Here is a 15,134-nt window from a genome sequence, read left to right on the forward strand (position 1 = left end):
ATTCTTTATTTCCTGCTGATGCTTTCCCATAGCTTCCCTGAATTCCTGTAAATCCTCTTATGTTTTTGTCTATGGAATCAGTTATTTCATGAAGTTCTCCAATTTATAACAATATGTTTGGGCAAAATTTTAGTTTGTTGCATGTAATATTTCTTTGGGTGTTGATCTGTCATTTGATTTCATTTTTTTCTTAGAGCATCTTCATAAAAGTCTTTTTTTCTGTTATTAGGTGAGTTCTTTATGAACTTTAGGTATTTGCAGGAGCCTCAGGTGGGCCAGCAGAGCCATGTCCCATGCTGATAGGAATCCTTACGACCTGAGGTGGTGGTGTGTGTGAGTGTGTGTGTGTATGTGAGTGATCCTTTCAACCTTTGCTTTTCTCTTGCTTGCTTAGACTTTGGTAGTAAACCTTGGTGGAGTTCCTAATGCGGTCTCTGTCCTTGTCACCTCACCTCAGCAATAGACTGCTTCCTACAAATATGGCTGCCATGTGGTTTCTCATTCATATCTCACTGTGCCCAAGGAAACTGTTTGTGCTAAGTTGCACATCTGTCCTGGTTCCAAGACAGTTATTGCTGGTTTGTTATTGATTTGGGGGAATGTGGCACTCCCGTTTTCATCCGAGATCTGCAGCATGCACGGCCTCTGTAAGCATTTTCCTTCTCTTCCATCTGACCTTCACTGCAGTTTGGCAACTCTTTCTCACATTTTGTGGTTTGGGGTTACAGATGTCTTCTAGTTTCCTCAGGGACGGAATTTGCATTTTTTTTGCCTACTACTTATTGTTTTTGGGTGAATTCCAAGAGGAAGTCTTTAAGTCAGGATCTTATGACAAGACAACTCTAGTTTTTTATCTTTTCTCTGCTTAAAAGCCTCGGCACTTTTTTAAAGCAACTTTTCAAATAGAGGTAAAGCATAAAGTAGTTTTGCAAACAGTTTTTACTTTGAGGTCAGAAATGATCAGCTACTAGTAATCTATCACAAAGAAAGAAATATCAGTCTCCTTTACTTTGACTATTCCTCAAGGAATTCAGAGGTCTGAGGAAGTTAATGGAGTTAAAGTCAGAATAGAGTGTGGATTAATATTTATACACTGGATTAATATTTATACCGTTAGGTTTGTCAGACTTATTTACCTAGAAGATGGCATTGTGTTACTGGGCTTACCAGTTTAGATACCGAGCGTTGTGGTTACCCATTTATGACTTGCCAGCGTTCCTGAGATGCTCCCTTGGCGTTCTTAGGATGTTCAACTCAAAACGCTTGGGTGGATTTATGCTTGAATTAAACAGACCTTTCCATGTACAGCAGTAGTCTGCATGCAAGTATGATAACAAAAAGAAAGTGTGGCATACTTTGTTAAAACGTCAGTATCCAGAAGTAGAAATAATACAGGCACGAGGTCATTGGAGGACTAAAGAAAAAGGAAGTGAAGGTGCAAAATATCTGTTCATTGCTAACTCAATGAGATTTTTAAAGGACAAGGTGCTAAAAATTAGAATAAATATTTACTGGGGGGATCTTTGGCAAGAGAGAAAGAAAAGAGGATGAGGCGTCTTGCTCTTTGCTTAGGTGGGACAAGGAGAACATGTGTTTGTGGGGAGGGACCTGGCACCTTTGAGCTGGGGTGACATGGGGAATAGACCCCTTGCTTCCTGCCATGAGCTCCCTGGGCGGGCACTGGAGCCACATCCAGGCCACTCCTCCTTGACTCAGAGGTAGGAGGCTGAGCCAAAGCCCAGCACGAATGACCAAGCGCACGGCCTGTCCGTTCTGCGTGAGTGCAGGGAAGAGGCGGTGAAGCGAGGGGCAGGAAGCGTTTGCACCAAAGTAAGGAGAAGTGCACAGAGGAGTCTGGGAACGGGGAAGGCGAACTTGACTAATGGCATAGTTTTCCCTGGAGGTTGCATTTATTTTTAACCATGAGACAATAAACAGAAAATGTATATGGAAGTAATTTTGCCTGCCTTATGAAGATTATTTTGAACACAACTGACTGCATAATGAATATGTCACCACCCACATTGGATTCATCGAACCAGTATTGATGATCTCTTTTCTACTTTGGTGAGAAGCTTATTTGGGTCAGAAATGAGAAGGGCATTTGTGTAACAGATCTGTGAAATCAGACATTCAAAAAAGGAGGAGCAGTTCTCAGAAAGGCTGGTCTGAAACTAGTATTGCCTTGTTGTAGAAGCCCAATTGTAAAGGATTATGTAAGGAATGAATATGAGTTTAAAAGGCTGTGGTGGGCTGGGCGTGGTTGCTCACGCCTGTAATCCTAGCTCTCTGGGAGGCCGAGGCGGGCGGATTGTTTGAGCTCAGGAGTTCGAAACCAGCCTGAGCAAGAGCGACCCCATCTCTACTAAAAATAGAAAGAAATTAATCGGACAACTAAAAATATATAGAAAAAATTAGCTGGACATGGTGGCGCATGCCTGTAGTCCCAGCTACTCGGGAGGCTGAGGCAGGAGGATCGCTTGAGCCCAGGAGTTTGAGGTTGCTGTGAGCTAGGATGACGCCACGGCACTCACTCTAGCCCGGGCAACAGAGTGAGACTCTGTCTCAAAAAAAAAAAAAAGGCTGTGGTGGAGAGTCCTTAGGGCAGGTGAGAGTGGGAGAAATAAGTAGTCAGGTATCTCTTGTTCAGTGATCCCGACCTTTCCCTGTCCAGTTGAAAGACACATCTTTTTAGGCCCTGCTGATAGAGTCACTGAGCCCCAGGTCGTTTATGTGACCCCATAGTTTCTGATCTGCAGACCTCAGGGCCAGCCCTCGTGTCTGTGGTGAGAACGTTTGAGGTTTCACTAAGAGGAGAGTGAGGAATTTGTTGGGAAACTTGTGGGGACTTGACTCTTCAGGAGAAGGATGAGAACGAGTTTGGCAAGAAAACGCTACAAAATGAGATTTACAACCTGATGAGTTTTCCTGAAGGGAAGAGCTTGGAGGGCGACTTGTTTTCAGAGGTGAGTGAGATGCAGCACTCAGCCCTGTTGCTTGCGTCACACGTGGCTCCGTGGCACCTTTCCGTGGCCCCTTTCTGTGGCATCTTTGTCGGTGAGTGCCCCCTGGGTCTGTCTGCCTGTTCTACTTTTCCATCTTCTTTCTCCAATGACTGTCATGACTGGGCACGGCGGTTGTTTTCCCATTATTGGTTCCACATTCAGCCACTTCCATTCATCCTCACAGCTTTCACCGGTGTGGCGAGGTGGACCCTGAGCCATAGCCCAGATCCAGCCCCACCCCCCTGACAGCCCATGGGATGTCCCTTTACAACCCTGAACAGTGTCCCAAAGCCAACTCTCACATCGTCCCCTCCTGCCTCCTCCCTTCTGCCCCAATTTGAAACTTTCTGATCACTGTTGGATTTCTGTCTCCTCTTTCGCTAACCATTTAACAATTTTTCCACGAAGTTGGAAAAATTAACCACCTTTTGATTTCCATTGCTGCTGTCCAAGTTGTCACCTCAAGTGTGCATTGTTGTGGTTGCTTTGTAACTGGTTGCCCAGACCCCACCCTCCCATCTCTCTTTTTCCATAGTTTATACCAACTTCAGGCTCATCTTTCTATAGTTCTTTTTTCGTTGTGCCTTTATTCTTATCCCAGTGGCTCCCTGCTGCCTACAGGGTAAAGACCATGTTTCTTAGCCAGGCATTTGAAGTCCTCTGTTATCTGATTTCAGCCTATTTCCAAATACACCTTTAACTCTTCGGCACTGATTCTCACTCTCCTTCCCACATGCCATCTTATTTCTGTCCCGTAACACTGTTGATGCTGTTCCGCTTCCCTGGAATGTCTTTTCCTTGCGTATTGTCTGTCTCTTTCCAAGTATTATCAAACATTTGAGACTGAATTGAGTTCGGTTCCCACCTTCTCCAGGGTGGAAGCCTTCTCCTGCTTTAACCACTTCATCTCATGTGGAAATCTCATTCCTTTGTGTTCTTCTTTTTTTTTTTTTTTTTTTGAGACAAAGTCTCACTGTGTTGCCTGGGCTAGAGTGCTGTGGTGTCATCTTAGCTCACAGCAACCTCAAACTCCTGGGCTCAAGAAATCCTCCTGCCTCAACCTCCCAAGTAGCTGGGACTACAGGCATGCGCCACCATGCCCGGCTAATTTTTTCTATATATTTTTAGTTGTCCGATTAATTTCTTTCTATTTTTAGTAGAGACGGGGTCTCGCTCTTGCTCAGGCTGGTTTCGAACTCCTGAGCTCAAACAATCCGCCCGCCTCGGCCTCCCAGAGAGCTAGGATTACAGGCATGAGCCACCGCGCCCGGCCCTTTGTGTTCTTCTGACACTTACTACGTAGCCATGGACAAATGTACCGGCCGAGTGGTCCAGTCGTTAGCAGCCAATATTGAACGCCACTCTGCGCCAGGCGTCATGCCTAGGGAGGTGCTGAGACACAAAGAATATTCAAGATTGAATATTCGGGTGATCATAGTGCCATGGGGCAGGTAGGTAGGAAACACACGGGGGCTCTGACACAGTCGTGAGCGCAGAGGGGACAGCGGCACACGCACTCTGCCCCAGGTGTCGGAACATGACATTCGAACTGAGTTTTAAAGCAATGGAAGTTTCCAGGTGGAGAAAGAGGGCGAAGCATTCAGCCAGAGAGCACCACGCATGTGAATACCTGGAGCCAGACAGAGGCAGCAGGAGGGGAGAGAGAGGTGTGGACTATCTGGGGAGGAAAGAGGATAGTTTTGCATTTTTAGGAAAATAACTTTGTCTACACTAAATGTAGTGTGTAGAATGGCTTTTTGGGAAAGCAGGAACAGTTGGGGGGTGGGTGGCAGGAAAGAATGAATTAGGAGGTTATCGTAATAGAATCGAGCAGTAGAAATTGAGAAAAAAGAGCCTGCCTTATGCTGCCTGTGTCTGTAGAGAACGTGTGTTTATTTCCTCGCTCAGATTAGAAGCTCGAGCACCGCAGTGTGTGCTTCACTTGTTCATCTTTATAATAACCACATTACCTAGCATGTTACTCTGTCCATAAAAGGTAATTAATGGATGCTAATGATATGGCTTAGGCACTGTTTATCATCTTCCCACCAGACTAATGTGTAAAAAGTACTGCCTAGCTCATTGTAGACGCTGAATAATTAAGAGCTGACTGTGAAACTAGAAAAGAATTAAATATGCAACACGGTGCAAAAATATGCAAAAGCATAAAATATGCAAAAATATTTCTGTGCCTTGAGTGCTTAAAGGTGACATTGTAAGTGAACTGAAGCCTCGCCACATGTGATTCCTGTGCAGGGGACAGAGCGCTTCCCTGCCCTGGTGTGGTTCAGGGGAACTCCGGTATCAAGGGGAGAAGATGATGAACGGCTTAAGTGGTTTACACGAGGCTCCTCTTCTGATGTGTTTCTCTTTCTCACTGCTTCCTGCAGATATAAGCGACTTTCATCATGGGAGAAATAGAGCAGAGGCCGACCCCAGGATCCCGACTGGGGGCCCCAGAGAATTCGGGGATCAGTACCTTGGAACGTGGACAGAAGCCGCCCCCAACCCCTTCAGGGAAACTCATGTCCATCAAAATCCAGATGCTGGATGACACCCAGGAGGCATTTGAAGTTCCAGTAAGTTGGGGGTGTATCTGTGAACCCAAGTGTGTGGGCAGCCTTTGGCATGGGGGGAAGTCGTCTCATTCCTGAGTTCAGCGACAAGACGCGGCTGGAGGGCCTGCGTGTCAGCACCTCCCTCCCCACCCCCAGCAGCCCCGAGGACCCGTTCGGGTTCCGCGCTGTCTGGTTTTTAGATTTACGTGTGAACCACGCATCCACTGCTGTCAGTGGCTTTGCCACTTGCATTTTACTATGACCTTCATATGTACAAGTACATATATAGTGCATATGCATATGTATATGTTATGTATGTAACATACAGACTTTTAATTGGAGGGGAGGGTGGTTTTGTGGGTGGATCCCAGTTTAAGGTGCTCATCACAGGCAATTCCTCTTTTACATTGGTGAGTGTGTGTCCCACTTATGTCCAGATTACTAGCAAGAAAAGCCCTGCGAAAATCATCAAAGAGCCATATCTATGTTTTCACGGCTGAAAATCGGAAGAGACCATGTTTGTGGCCTCAGAGGGTGGGGTGTGGGGTTGTAGAAAAGCCTGGATCCAAGCCCACAGTGTGGCAGCCCTAGACACGAAGAGGTCGCTGTGCCAGGGGCCAGAAAGTGACAGCGTGGTGGCCGGGAGCCAGGCAGAGGAGGCGCCAGCAACCTTGGCCCCTCTCTCCAGTTGGAGCCCCTGCCGCTGCCTCCTCCTCAAATAGCCCCTGCTAGAGGTCGAGGGGCCACCACCTGTTAGGTGCAGCTGGAGCATGTCTTGTTCCCAAGGCAAGAGAGGAAGCAGTGCACGTCGGGCTTGCTAGAGCTGTGAGTGCATTTCCCTTCGCATTGCGTCAGGTCCGGAGAACTCTTAGCACACCTCGGATCTAGTTTTTTGGGTACCAGACATCACATCTAATATTGTTTGTGGGGGAAGAAAATAACTTTTGAATCCCAAGTGGCCAACTTACAAACAAACTTTGGGAACACACCTGTTTTTAAAGTGGAGACAATCTGTCTATTAGCGTTGGTGACCCTTCATTTAATTATTTATGGGATATGATTCAGTAAATTATATTTATTTCGAAGAACAGTGTTCAGAGCGTGAGAATTAACATTAAGTGTCTTGGAAAGATAAACCGAAAATAACTATGTTTAAAACCACCAATTTATCACACGTTGCCAGCAACCTTTGTGTCTTTCTAATTTTCTTGTTGTGGGGTTCATATCTTTCAAGGACTTGGGAACGTCTTCGTATTTTGGTGAACAAAGCCATTGCTAATCTAAGATTGTAGGATACGTTGAGGAGAGCACCTGACGTCCTGCTGGAATTAGGCCTTCTGGAACATGTGGCCCCTCCCCTCCCCTCCCCAGTTTTTCTCTTTGTCGCCAGACTGGTTCAGCAAGGTATTTAGTTTCAGTGTTTCCTATTTGGTACTGTTAAGGACTTCTGAGCCCAAGTCACTAGCAACACATTCTATTAAATGGTGTTCCCATAACCATTCAGACTGAGGAGCTGGCACATGTGTTAACTACAGGGATCATTGTGTTGTATTCAACTGCAGTACTTCAGTTTCCCAACGCCAGACAACATCACGACTCCATTCCTAGCTACTATTTAGCTAGGAACTATATGAGAATTTCCTGCCTAAGAAATAGTGATAAAAGTGTGTTTTCATCTTTTAAAATTATTTTTCTTTATAATTTCTTATGGCTGTGCTTTGCATTTGTAACCTCTTTGTCTGGAAGGGGCCTTTCTTATTCTTTCCAGTAAACTCCTATGCATCCTCCAAAGCCCTATCAGTTTTACTGAGATGCCTACTTCCTCAGGCAGTGGCTGGGTTTTTTTCTTCCTTTCTGCAGACCTCTTTACTCATATACCTACCAGGGGGGAGCTGTACTGCCTGGGTTCAAATTCAGCTTGTCCTACTGATCGTTGTTCAGCTTGGACAAGTTATTTAATCTCTCTGTATCTGTTTTCTCCTCTATAAAATGAGGCTAATAATAAACCCTACCTTATACTATATAAGAATAAAAAAGAGTCGATACAAATAAAATGTTTGGAACAATTCTTGGCATATGCTAAGAGCTTAATACACATGATTAATAGTATCACTGGGCATTTGCACTGCATTGCTGGCATCTCAGGGCAGAGGTCCTGCCTGTTATCTCTGTATCTCTAGTGTCTAGCACAGTGCCGGCATATAATAGGTGCTAATTAAATGTTTACTGACTGAATGTTAGAGTGAGTTTATTTTATAAGTAGTATTAATGCCATTGTTAGTTTTCACGTGCCTCATCCATTCTTGCTTTATTTTCATTTTTCTAGTTTGGTCAGAATGTTCCTTCTCAACCCCTGGGCAACAGATGTGTTCCTTAATTGGCTGTAAGAAAGCCAGATATCAGCGTTTATTGATGGAGCTGATTCTAAATTGCTACCTTATGTCGTATAAGAACAGCCACAGCCAGGCCATCTCGCAGCTGGAAGGCGTCAGGGCCGGCCGTGGTGACTCATTCCTCAGTGATCGGAAGAAAGTGACTACAGGATTGCAGGGAGACTCAGCTCTCCATAATTGCTTTAAAACTCTGGTCCAAAACTTTTTGCTGAGACTTTATCAAGGACATTGTCTGACCCTGGATGTGTCCTCCTCACCCACATGTGATCCCTCCTTTGATGGGTGTCTCTAGTGAAAGAATTCTTACTGCTCAGCTGTATTTGCCACGCAGAGGAGCAGGGCATGTGGCCAGAAGTCCCTGCAGTTTCCTTTGGGATGACCGTGCCTTTCTCTGGGGATTGGATTTCCTGGGCCTTCTCTTACTGCTTTTGTTTTAAAATATGGAGGCAGGCAAAGTAGTCATTTTAAATGCAAATTCTGTAACTATGTCACCGAACAGAGAACCAAACCATACTCTCCTTGGCTGTCGTTATTTATAGCCTTTGAAACATCATTATTTAAGAGTTTAACCTTTTGAAAGGCCTTGGCCTTTCAAAGCTCCACAGTCTTTCCATGCCGTAGCTAGTTCCACAACCAACTTTACTATTGAACTCAGCTAGTCTTTTTAGGTATTTCCTCTACAGAGTGGAAAGTTCTAAAACAATATTTATAGTAACTTCTTGCGTGGCGCTTTATCATCTTTATGTGGAAAACACTGTGCAAATAAGCCTCACCCTGTGCTTTGTGATGTATGAAGCTTTGTCTTCCAACCAGAGGTTGTGAAACAAAGTGATTCCCAGCAGGGGTTAATAACATCCCCCCCTCCAGCCGCCAGGGCCTTCTCCCCTAAAGGTCCCTGGGAAGGTTTTGTGTGTCCCATCCTCTTGACCTTGCTGGTAAACAACACTGGTTCTACTGACGTAGCAGGATGAAGCAGATGGTTTCTTCCCCAGGTGTTCGTTCGGTTCATGTAATTTCATTAGTGTCACTATAGGAAGAGCAGGGGAATTGAAACAGCCATTTTTTGCTGCTTTTGAGCAGCCCTGGTGAAGATGCTTGGGAAGGGTGCTCACAGGTGACAAAAGGACACCTAGTGTCTGTAGAAGGGTCAGCAGGAGTGGCCAGTTGCAGGTGAGTGGACCATGGCAGAAGCCCAGAGGCCCTCGCGGGAACAGAGAGAACTCAACCTCAAAGACAGTCATCACAGGAAATAGTTCTTGTGGCTGTCTTGTGTTGGTGCCTCGTCACTGCTTTACTCAGAAGCTTTTATAGCTCCCAAGGTTTCTATAGCTTTATCCTTGGCTCAAGGAGAAAATGTGGATTTCCAGTGCATGGAGCCTGGGAGAGCGCAGTGAGCCTTGGCGGAGGGTCCGCTGCACACTGCTGGGTGCTTGGGCAGCTTCCAGGGTAATCCTCAACCACGTTTTGTCTTCTGCGTTAGCATGTCTTGCCAGAAAATTTTCTTGTTTGTCTACCTGCTTAGTTTTGGCCTCCTGCAGGTAGAGTGGGAGCTCCTTGAGCTTTTGCTTTTGTTTGTTGTCATATCCTACACGGAGCAGTGCGTGCATGTGTAACCACCAGCCACACTTCTGCTTGGTCATTAAACTCTCATAAGAGTTATGAGATGTGCTTGGTGCTGTCCCTTGTCCCAGCTTTACAGGTGAAGGGATCCACAGGCAGAGCTTTTGAGTCACTTCCTCACGTTGCACAGCGTTAAGGTAAGGCTGGGGTGGGAGCCCTGGGCTCACCCCCCTGCCCTGTGAGGTGGGTGGGCTTCCACTGCCTCACCCGCTCTGGGTCTTTCCAGACTTCCCTCTTCCAGCTCCCAAGTGGAAGGCCCGCATTTCAGCTTGTTGGCCCCCACTACTCACCACGTCCTCACCTCTGTGCTGCTCTTGTTCCTGCCGTTTCTAAACACCTGCCCCAACCTCTCCCCTAACAAACTTAGCAAACTCCCACCAACTGCCAGGCCTCTCCCCTCCCTTGCTCCAGGCCAGCTTTCTCTCCTTACGGAACTTGTTATCTTACCTCTCATTAGACTTTGAATCATAGTCTCTAATCTTGCCTCTCTCACTGATGAGTTCCTGGAGCTGAGACTCAGTTTCCTTATCTGCAAAATGAGGTGCTTGGGCCAGATGATATTAAAGGCTTTTATCCCCTTTTCCTTTTTTCGAAGTCGGGACCCTGTATTTGGCATCCTTGTTGATGAATGAACTTGTTATGACCGTCCAGACAGATGGTAAACGCTTTGAGGAAAGGGATTTTTAATCTCCAAACAAACCCAAAAGCTCCCAGAGCCTGATCAGTCATGGTAGGTCCTGTGTACCTACTAAGTGCTAAGGAAAAATGAGAGATGAGAATGTACAGGTATGCCACGATCGTCATGGGATACACCACTCATGGGGCGTCAGGGAATGTCGTGCTTGACCTTGTGTGTGTGGGGTGGTCACTGCCATAAAGCTCACTGAGCTCCGTAGTGCTGAACTCCACACCCCTGGACAATGGAAGATGGGGGACTGAAGGAAATCAAGTATTTTCTCTATAACACAAGACGTTTGTTGAAATCAGAAGACCTCTAAAACTGTTAATGATGATTCCTTTGCATGTCGTAAGAAAAGAGACCACAGAGGTTTTTTGTTTTTTCTTCTGCCATCAGAATTGCTTGTGCTGTTTAGGAGACCTAATTAGGAGAGTTCTAAAGTCAGTCTTTAAATGACTAAACATTGATTTCATCTTATTACCTTTTAAAATGAAACAGTTCCTTCATTTCTGTAATTTTCACTGAAACCCAGGTTGACATCAATTGAGGCTTGTTCTTCCGAGAGCTCTGGTTCAAGCAGAGGGCTCCACCGGTTGTAGAATTTTAAAGCTGTCTTCATCATAAGCTAGATCTCAGAAAAAGGGCCGGAGCAGAAGTTTGTCTTTTCAAAAAGCTCAGCGTGTCCTGTTTGCGCCCCCACAGTTGACGTCAGGAGAAGCTGAGGCTGACAGCACCGAGCTGGGCTTGCCCTCACTCTTAGCAACTGTGCCTTCAGGAAAGCATGCTCGTTTTTCACCTTCTTTGTCTTTTTTATTTTTAAAGAATTCTGTTTCCCCTTTTTTATTTCTCTTTCAGCCGGCTTAGGGAATGTGCCCTTTTTGATAAATGCTAAAGCCTTTCCCCTACCCCACAAAGAGATGATGTATGCATTTAACTGAAGGTCTTGGGGGGAAGATACCTTCCTTTTTTATAAGTGTTGTGCTTCTGACTGTCCTGGAATCGCAGTCTATGGCAGTGGGGTTGGGCTTCTCTCTCAAGCTGATCTGATTGCAGCGATAATGGAAGAAAGGTGTGTGGATTCCAGTGCTACTTTATTTTCTACTTTTGCACAAGAGGCTTCACATGCAAGAGGTAGAGGTGGCGGAGGAGGACAGACTGCAATAAAACTTAATTGGCGTTTTAAGACCGGCAGGGAGGCCTGTGTGCCCGGAGCTGCACTGGCTGCCTCTTACAGCAGTTGTACCCTGAACTGGAGTGAGGGAGGGAATTTCACATGTTCACTCAGCTTTTTAAAAATAAGTCAACGTCTCTTTCTCCTTATCACTGTTGCTTTTGGCTTCTTTCATTTGCAAAGTTTCTGAAATAGTATTTTCGTGCACTTTGCTTTGCACGGTCATTTCTGTGTTGTATTTAACTTTGAATGATAAATGGTGCCTGTCTGGGTCTAGCCTCATGAGATTAAATTTAAAGGCTATTTTAATAGATTAAAATTTTTTTTCATAAATAATTTCAGCTAACTACTGTCAGCCTCCCTTTCTAGCTCTTCAGAAGCATAGAGCAGAATTTAAAGGTTAGCCTGAAATGTTTGCATGTGCCCCTTTCAACTTTCGTTAAGACTCTTGTGGTCAAAGTCAGTTCTGTAACTCTGAAATGATTGCAGTAATTCCTTAACAGCTGTTTGCTATTTTTTCCCTGAAAAAAGATCACTCAGTAGAACCTAATAAAAAGAATAAACTGTAATTGAGAAGGTCTGTATCTGACATCAAAATGGGCCGTATTCTGAGAAAGCATAGGAAGTTAGAGAAGCTGCTTTTTTTTTTTCTCTTTTAAATGGAAACGATAAATTTTCTTAATTACAAAGAAACAGTGGTTAAAGGAGAAAATGCAGGCCGTTGGATTCCGGCTTCATAGCGTCCTAGCTGTGTGGCTTTAGACAAGTCTGTTCCTCATCTCTACGCATGGAGATACCTACTTCATGAGGCCCAGGTAAAGCTCAAATGAAATATCTTCTGTAGACAGACAAACAAAACCCCCCCAAAAGTGCAGAGTATACAGATTAGGTTCTCTTAAAAGTTAGTCTTTTTCCTTGCTTTCATTCTCAGCTTTAGTTTCCTTCTTGTTCTTTAATAGAGTTGAGGCCCTGCTTTCATTGTAGAGCTGTTGGGTAGATCAATTGGCAAAAAGAAAGCATATGAAAGCACTTTAGAATAAAAATAGCGTACTTGTGTCAGGTGGAGTCATTCCTTTCTCTTTTTCTGCAGCTTTCCGTGTCGTCTCACATCAGATTAGAGCTTTCTTTGGTGGGTGAATCATTACCTAAACTGGAGCTATATCCCAGGTGGCTTTCGGAAGGCCTGTGCGAATCAAGTGCCACTTGGACCATTGCCGTGAAACCTCCATTTCTGCTGAGCGCACTTAACTGCCTTTTTGTGGGCTCACCTGCAGCTGCTTTGAGCTTCAGTTCGATCAGCTTTAAAATCGAGGGGGGCTGTTATTTTAGCTCAGAAGTTTTACATTTTTGCTTTGCTGATTTCTTGGTCTTCTCTATTTCCATACTCTTAAAACCTCTCTGTTTTCAGAGTCGAGATGTTCCTAGGAGAACCGTGTATCCCTCCAGCGTAGACTGGACTAATGATCTCATGGTGGACACAGGCTTTCAAGGCCGGGGCAGGTCTCGCATTGTAGGCGCTGTGGGTTCACTGGAAGGGAGTGCTCAGCTGGCCAGACGACGCTGAGCTTGAATGTAAATCTGAAAACGTTGCACATACAAATCGTACTGGTTTTTAAAAATTATCTGCCATGTTTTAACGTTCAATTATTGTCTTCCATCACTTTGAGCATCAGAGCTGGACATAATGGTTTTAAGTCAGAAGAAAGATAGGGAATCAGTTTGGAATTTCTCTTCTGTAGATGGAATGATCACATAAAAATGCAATTCTCAAAGCTTTTAGTACGTTGTAATTTTGAGGGAGGGCCTTGTAGATTTCTGTTTCCTCATTTATACAAACAGGAAGTTGGACAGACACGCACGGTGGAATTCTGTGGCTCTGGTTTTATTTTATGGAATGTGATCTTGGAAACACGATATGAGTTCCACAAATGTTTATCAACACGGGAGGCAAGGTGCTGCTGGTGATAAAAAAATGAATAAAAATAATAACTAGCCTTTTAAAAACCCCTTGCTGTGTGCCAGACATTGTACCAAATCTCTATGTACATAATCTCACTTATTGGCAATTAGCGATTGCTAATGATGCTGGTTAGGCCTATAGGGGTGACTTGGTGTGGGTCAGATAGCTGGGGAGAAGGAGCCGGGTCCCGAACCCAGGATCACACGATACCTAAGCCTGTGTTTCGCCTGTTCTGCTAGATGGTCCGGACCGTAAGGAGCTGTTAGGGTAATACCGCACATCAGTTATGCTGTACCTGTGCCAGGTGCCAGTGGAAGGGGCTCATAAGTGGGGAGGACGGATTGAACAGGCCTGAGTATGCAGGAGGAAAGCCCAGTGACCAGAGGCCTTGGCAGTGTCATCTAGACCTGGTGGTGACTGATAAGGGCCTGAGCCCTGCAGACAGCATGTCAGGGAACTGACAGATACAAGAGAAATCTAGCACGTAGAATTGATAGGGCTCGGCAGCTGATGAGACACGGGGGCAGGGAGCACCCAGGCAGTGGGGGAACGTAGACAGTTCTCAGGTTTCCATCCTGGGTGGCTCCGTGCTGTCACCGAGGACTAGGAAGTCAACTGGCACAGGCCTTTCTATAACAAATGTTTTACTAGAAATAATGTCTGCCTTTAGTTGACGTGAAGGGATTATTGCTAATATTGCTAATAAAAGGCATTTTTTATTTTTAATCACAAAGAAGAGTCTCAGGCTGTGGAAATGAACTTCGAAGGTTCATAGTGATTGTGTAAATGGTACCAACTAGAAATAACAAATGGAAGTTGATCGCTCGGTTTCAATTTACGTTAGTAAAGTATGTTTACTCTTCATATTCCAATTTCCTCGTCACCCCAGAAGCTGCTGTGTTCAGCTTGCCAGACCTAGGTGAGGACCGAGCTGGGAAAGCATGTAGAACGAGCGTCTTCAAAGGATTTTGTTCAAAAGCATTGGAAAGGAACAGGGCATTTGCTTTCCTTGGTGTGTCACTTAGTTTTGATGTAATTTACTTACTACGTGAACTATAAAGTGCATCTGGCTGTCACACCCTTCCACAGTGGCCGTTTGTCAGTGTGTATTTCTGTCAGCAAACAGAACTCTGGTGTGCCGTTGCCTTTGATCTAGACGTAAGACTGCACATCTAAAGCATTGGAAAGCAACCAGAGAGCATTCGTGGAGTTGTTAGGGTATCACAGCCATGCCTTTATTCGCGGTGGAAAGCTGAGTCAGTTTCCTAGGGCTGCCGTGACAAAATAATGCAGACAGGGTGGCTTAAACAGCAGGCAGTTCCTGTCCCACAGTTCTGGAGAGGTGGGTGCTCCATAGCTCAGCCCCTCTCTGTCTCCCATCCGTCCCCTGCCAGGGCCGCCCACCCACTGACCCCAGCCAAAGCCCACAAGCAAGGGAGCCAAGGTGAGCGGTCTGGGGGGGGGTCAGCCTGCAGGGGACAGTGTGGGAATAGCCAGGACTTCCTGTCTGGTCACTGATGACCCAGATTTCTGCTTCACCGTGGGCTCCCTCCACGCCTTCCCGGCTGACCTTAGGCGCTCTCTTCCTTTGCCTCCGTGTCCTTCCATCCCTGAAGTCCAAGGGCTCCTCCTGATACCGCTGACCCCCTCCACTTTTAAACCCTGCACCTGCAGGACGTGGCTTCACGTGGCAGGCACCAGCAAGCATACCTTTTGTTCACATACAAATCCTGGGATTCACCGATGTG

The 15,134-nt window shown here is 45.5% G+C and overlaps 1 protein-coding gene across 2 annotated transcripts in view; it reads left to right on the plus strand.

The window, feature by feature from the left end:
* The window catches only part of FARP1 (FERM, RhoGEF (ARHGEF) and pleckstrin domain protein 1 (chondrocyte-derived)), a 282,892-nt gene that overhangs the window by 66,305 nt on the left and 201,453 nt on the right, over positions 1-15,134 (plus strand). For both annotated transcript variants that reach the window (XM_012644448.1, XM_012644449.1), the window contains exon 2: positions 5,396-5,584. In XM_012644448.1, coding sequence (XP_012499902.1) covers positions 5,414-5,584 — 171 coding nt within the window. In that variant the 5' untranslated portion in view covers positions 5,396-5,413. The remainder of the gene's footprint in view (positions 1-5,395; positions 5,585-15,134) is intronic.

Source organism: Propithecus coquereli, unplaced genomic scaffold (genome assembly GCF_000956105.1).
Source record: "Propithecus coquereli isolate 6110/MARCELLA unplaced genomic scaffold, Pcoq_1.0 Scaffold212, whole genome shotgun sequence".
Classification (NCBI taxonomy): domain Eukaryota; kingdom Metazoa; phylum Chordata; class Mammalia; order Primates; family Indriidae; genus Propithecus; species Propithecus coquereli.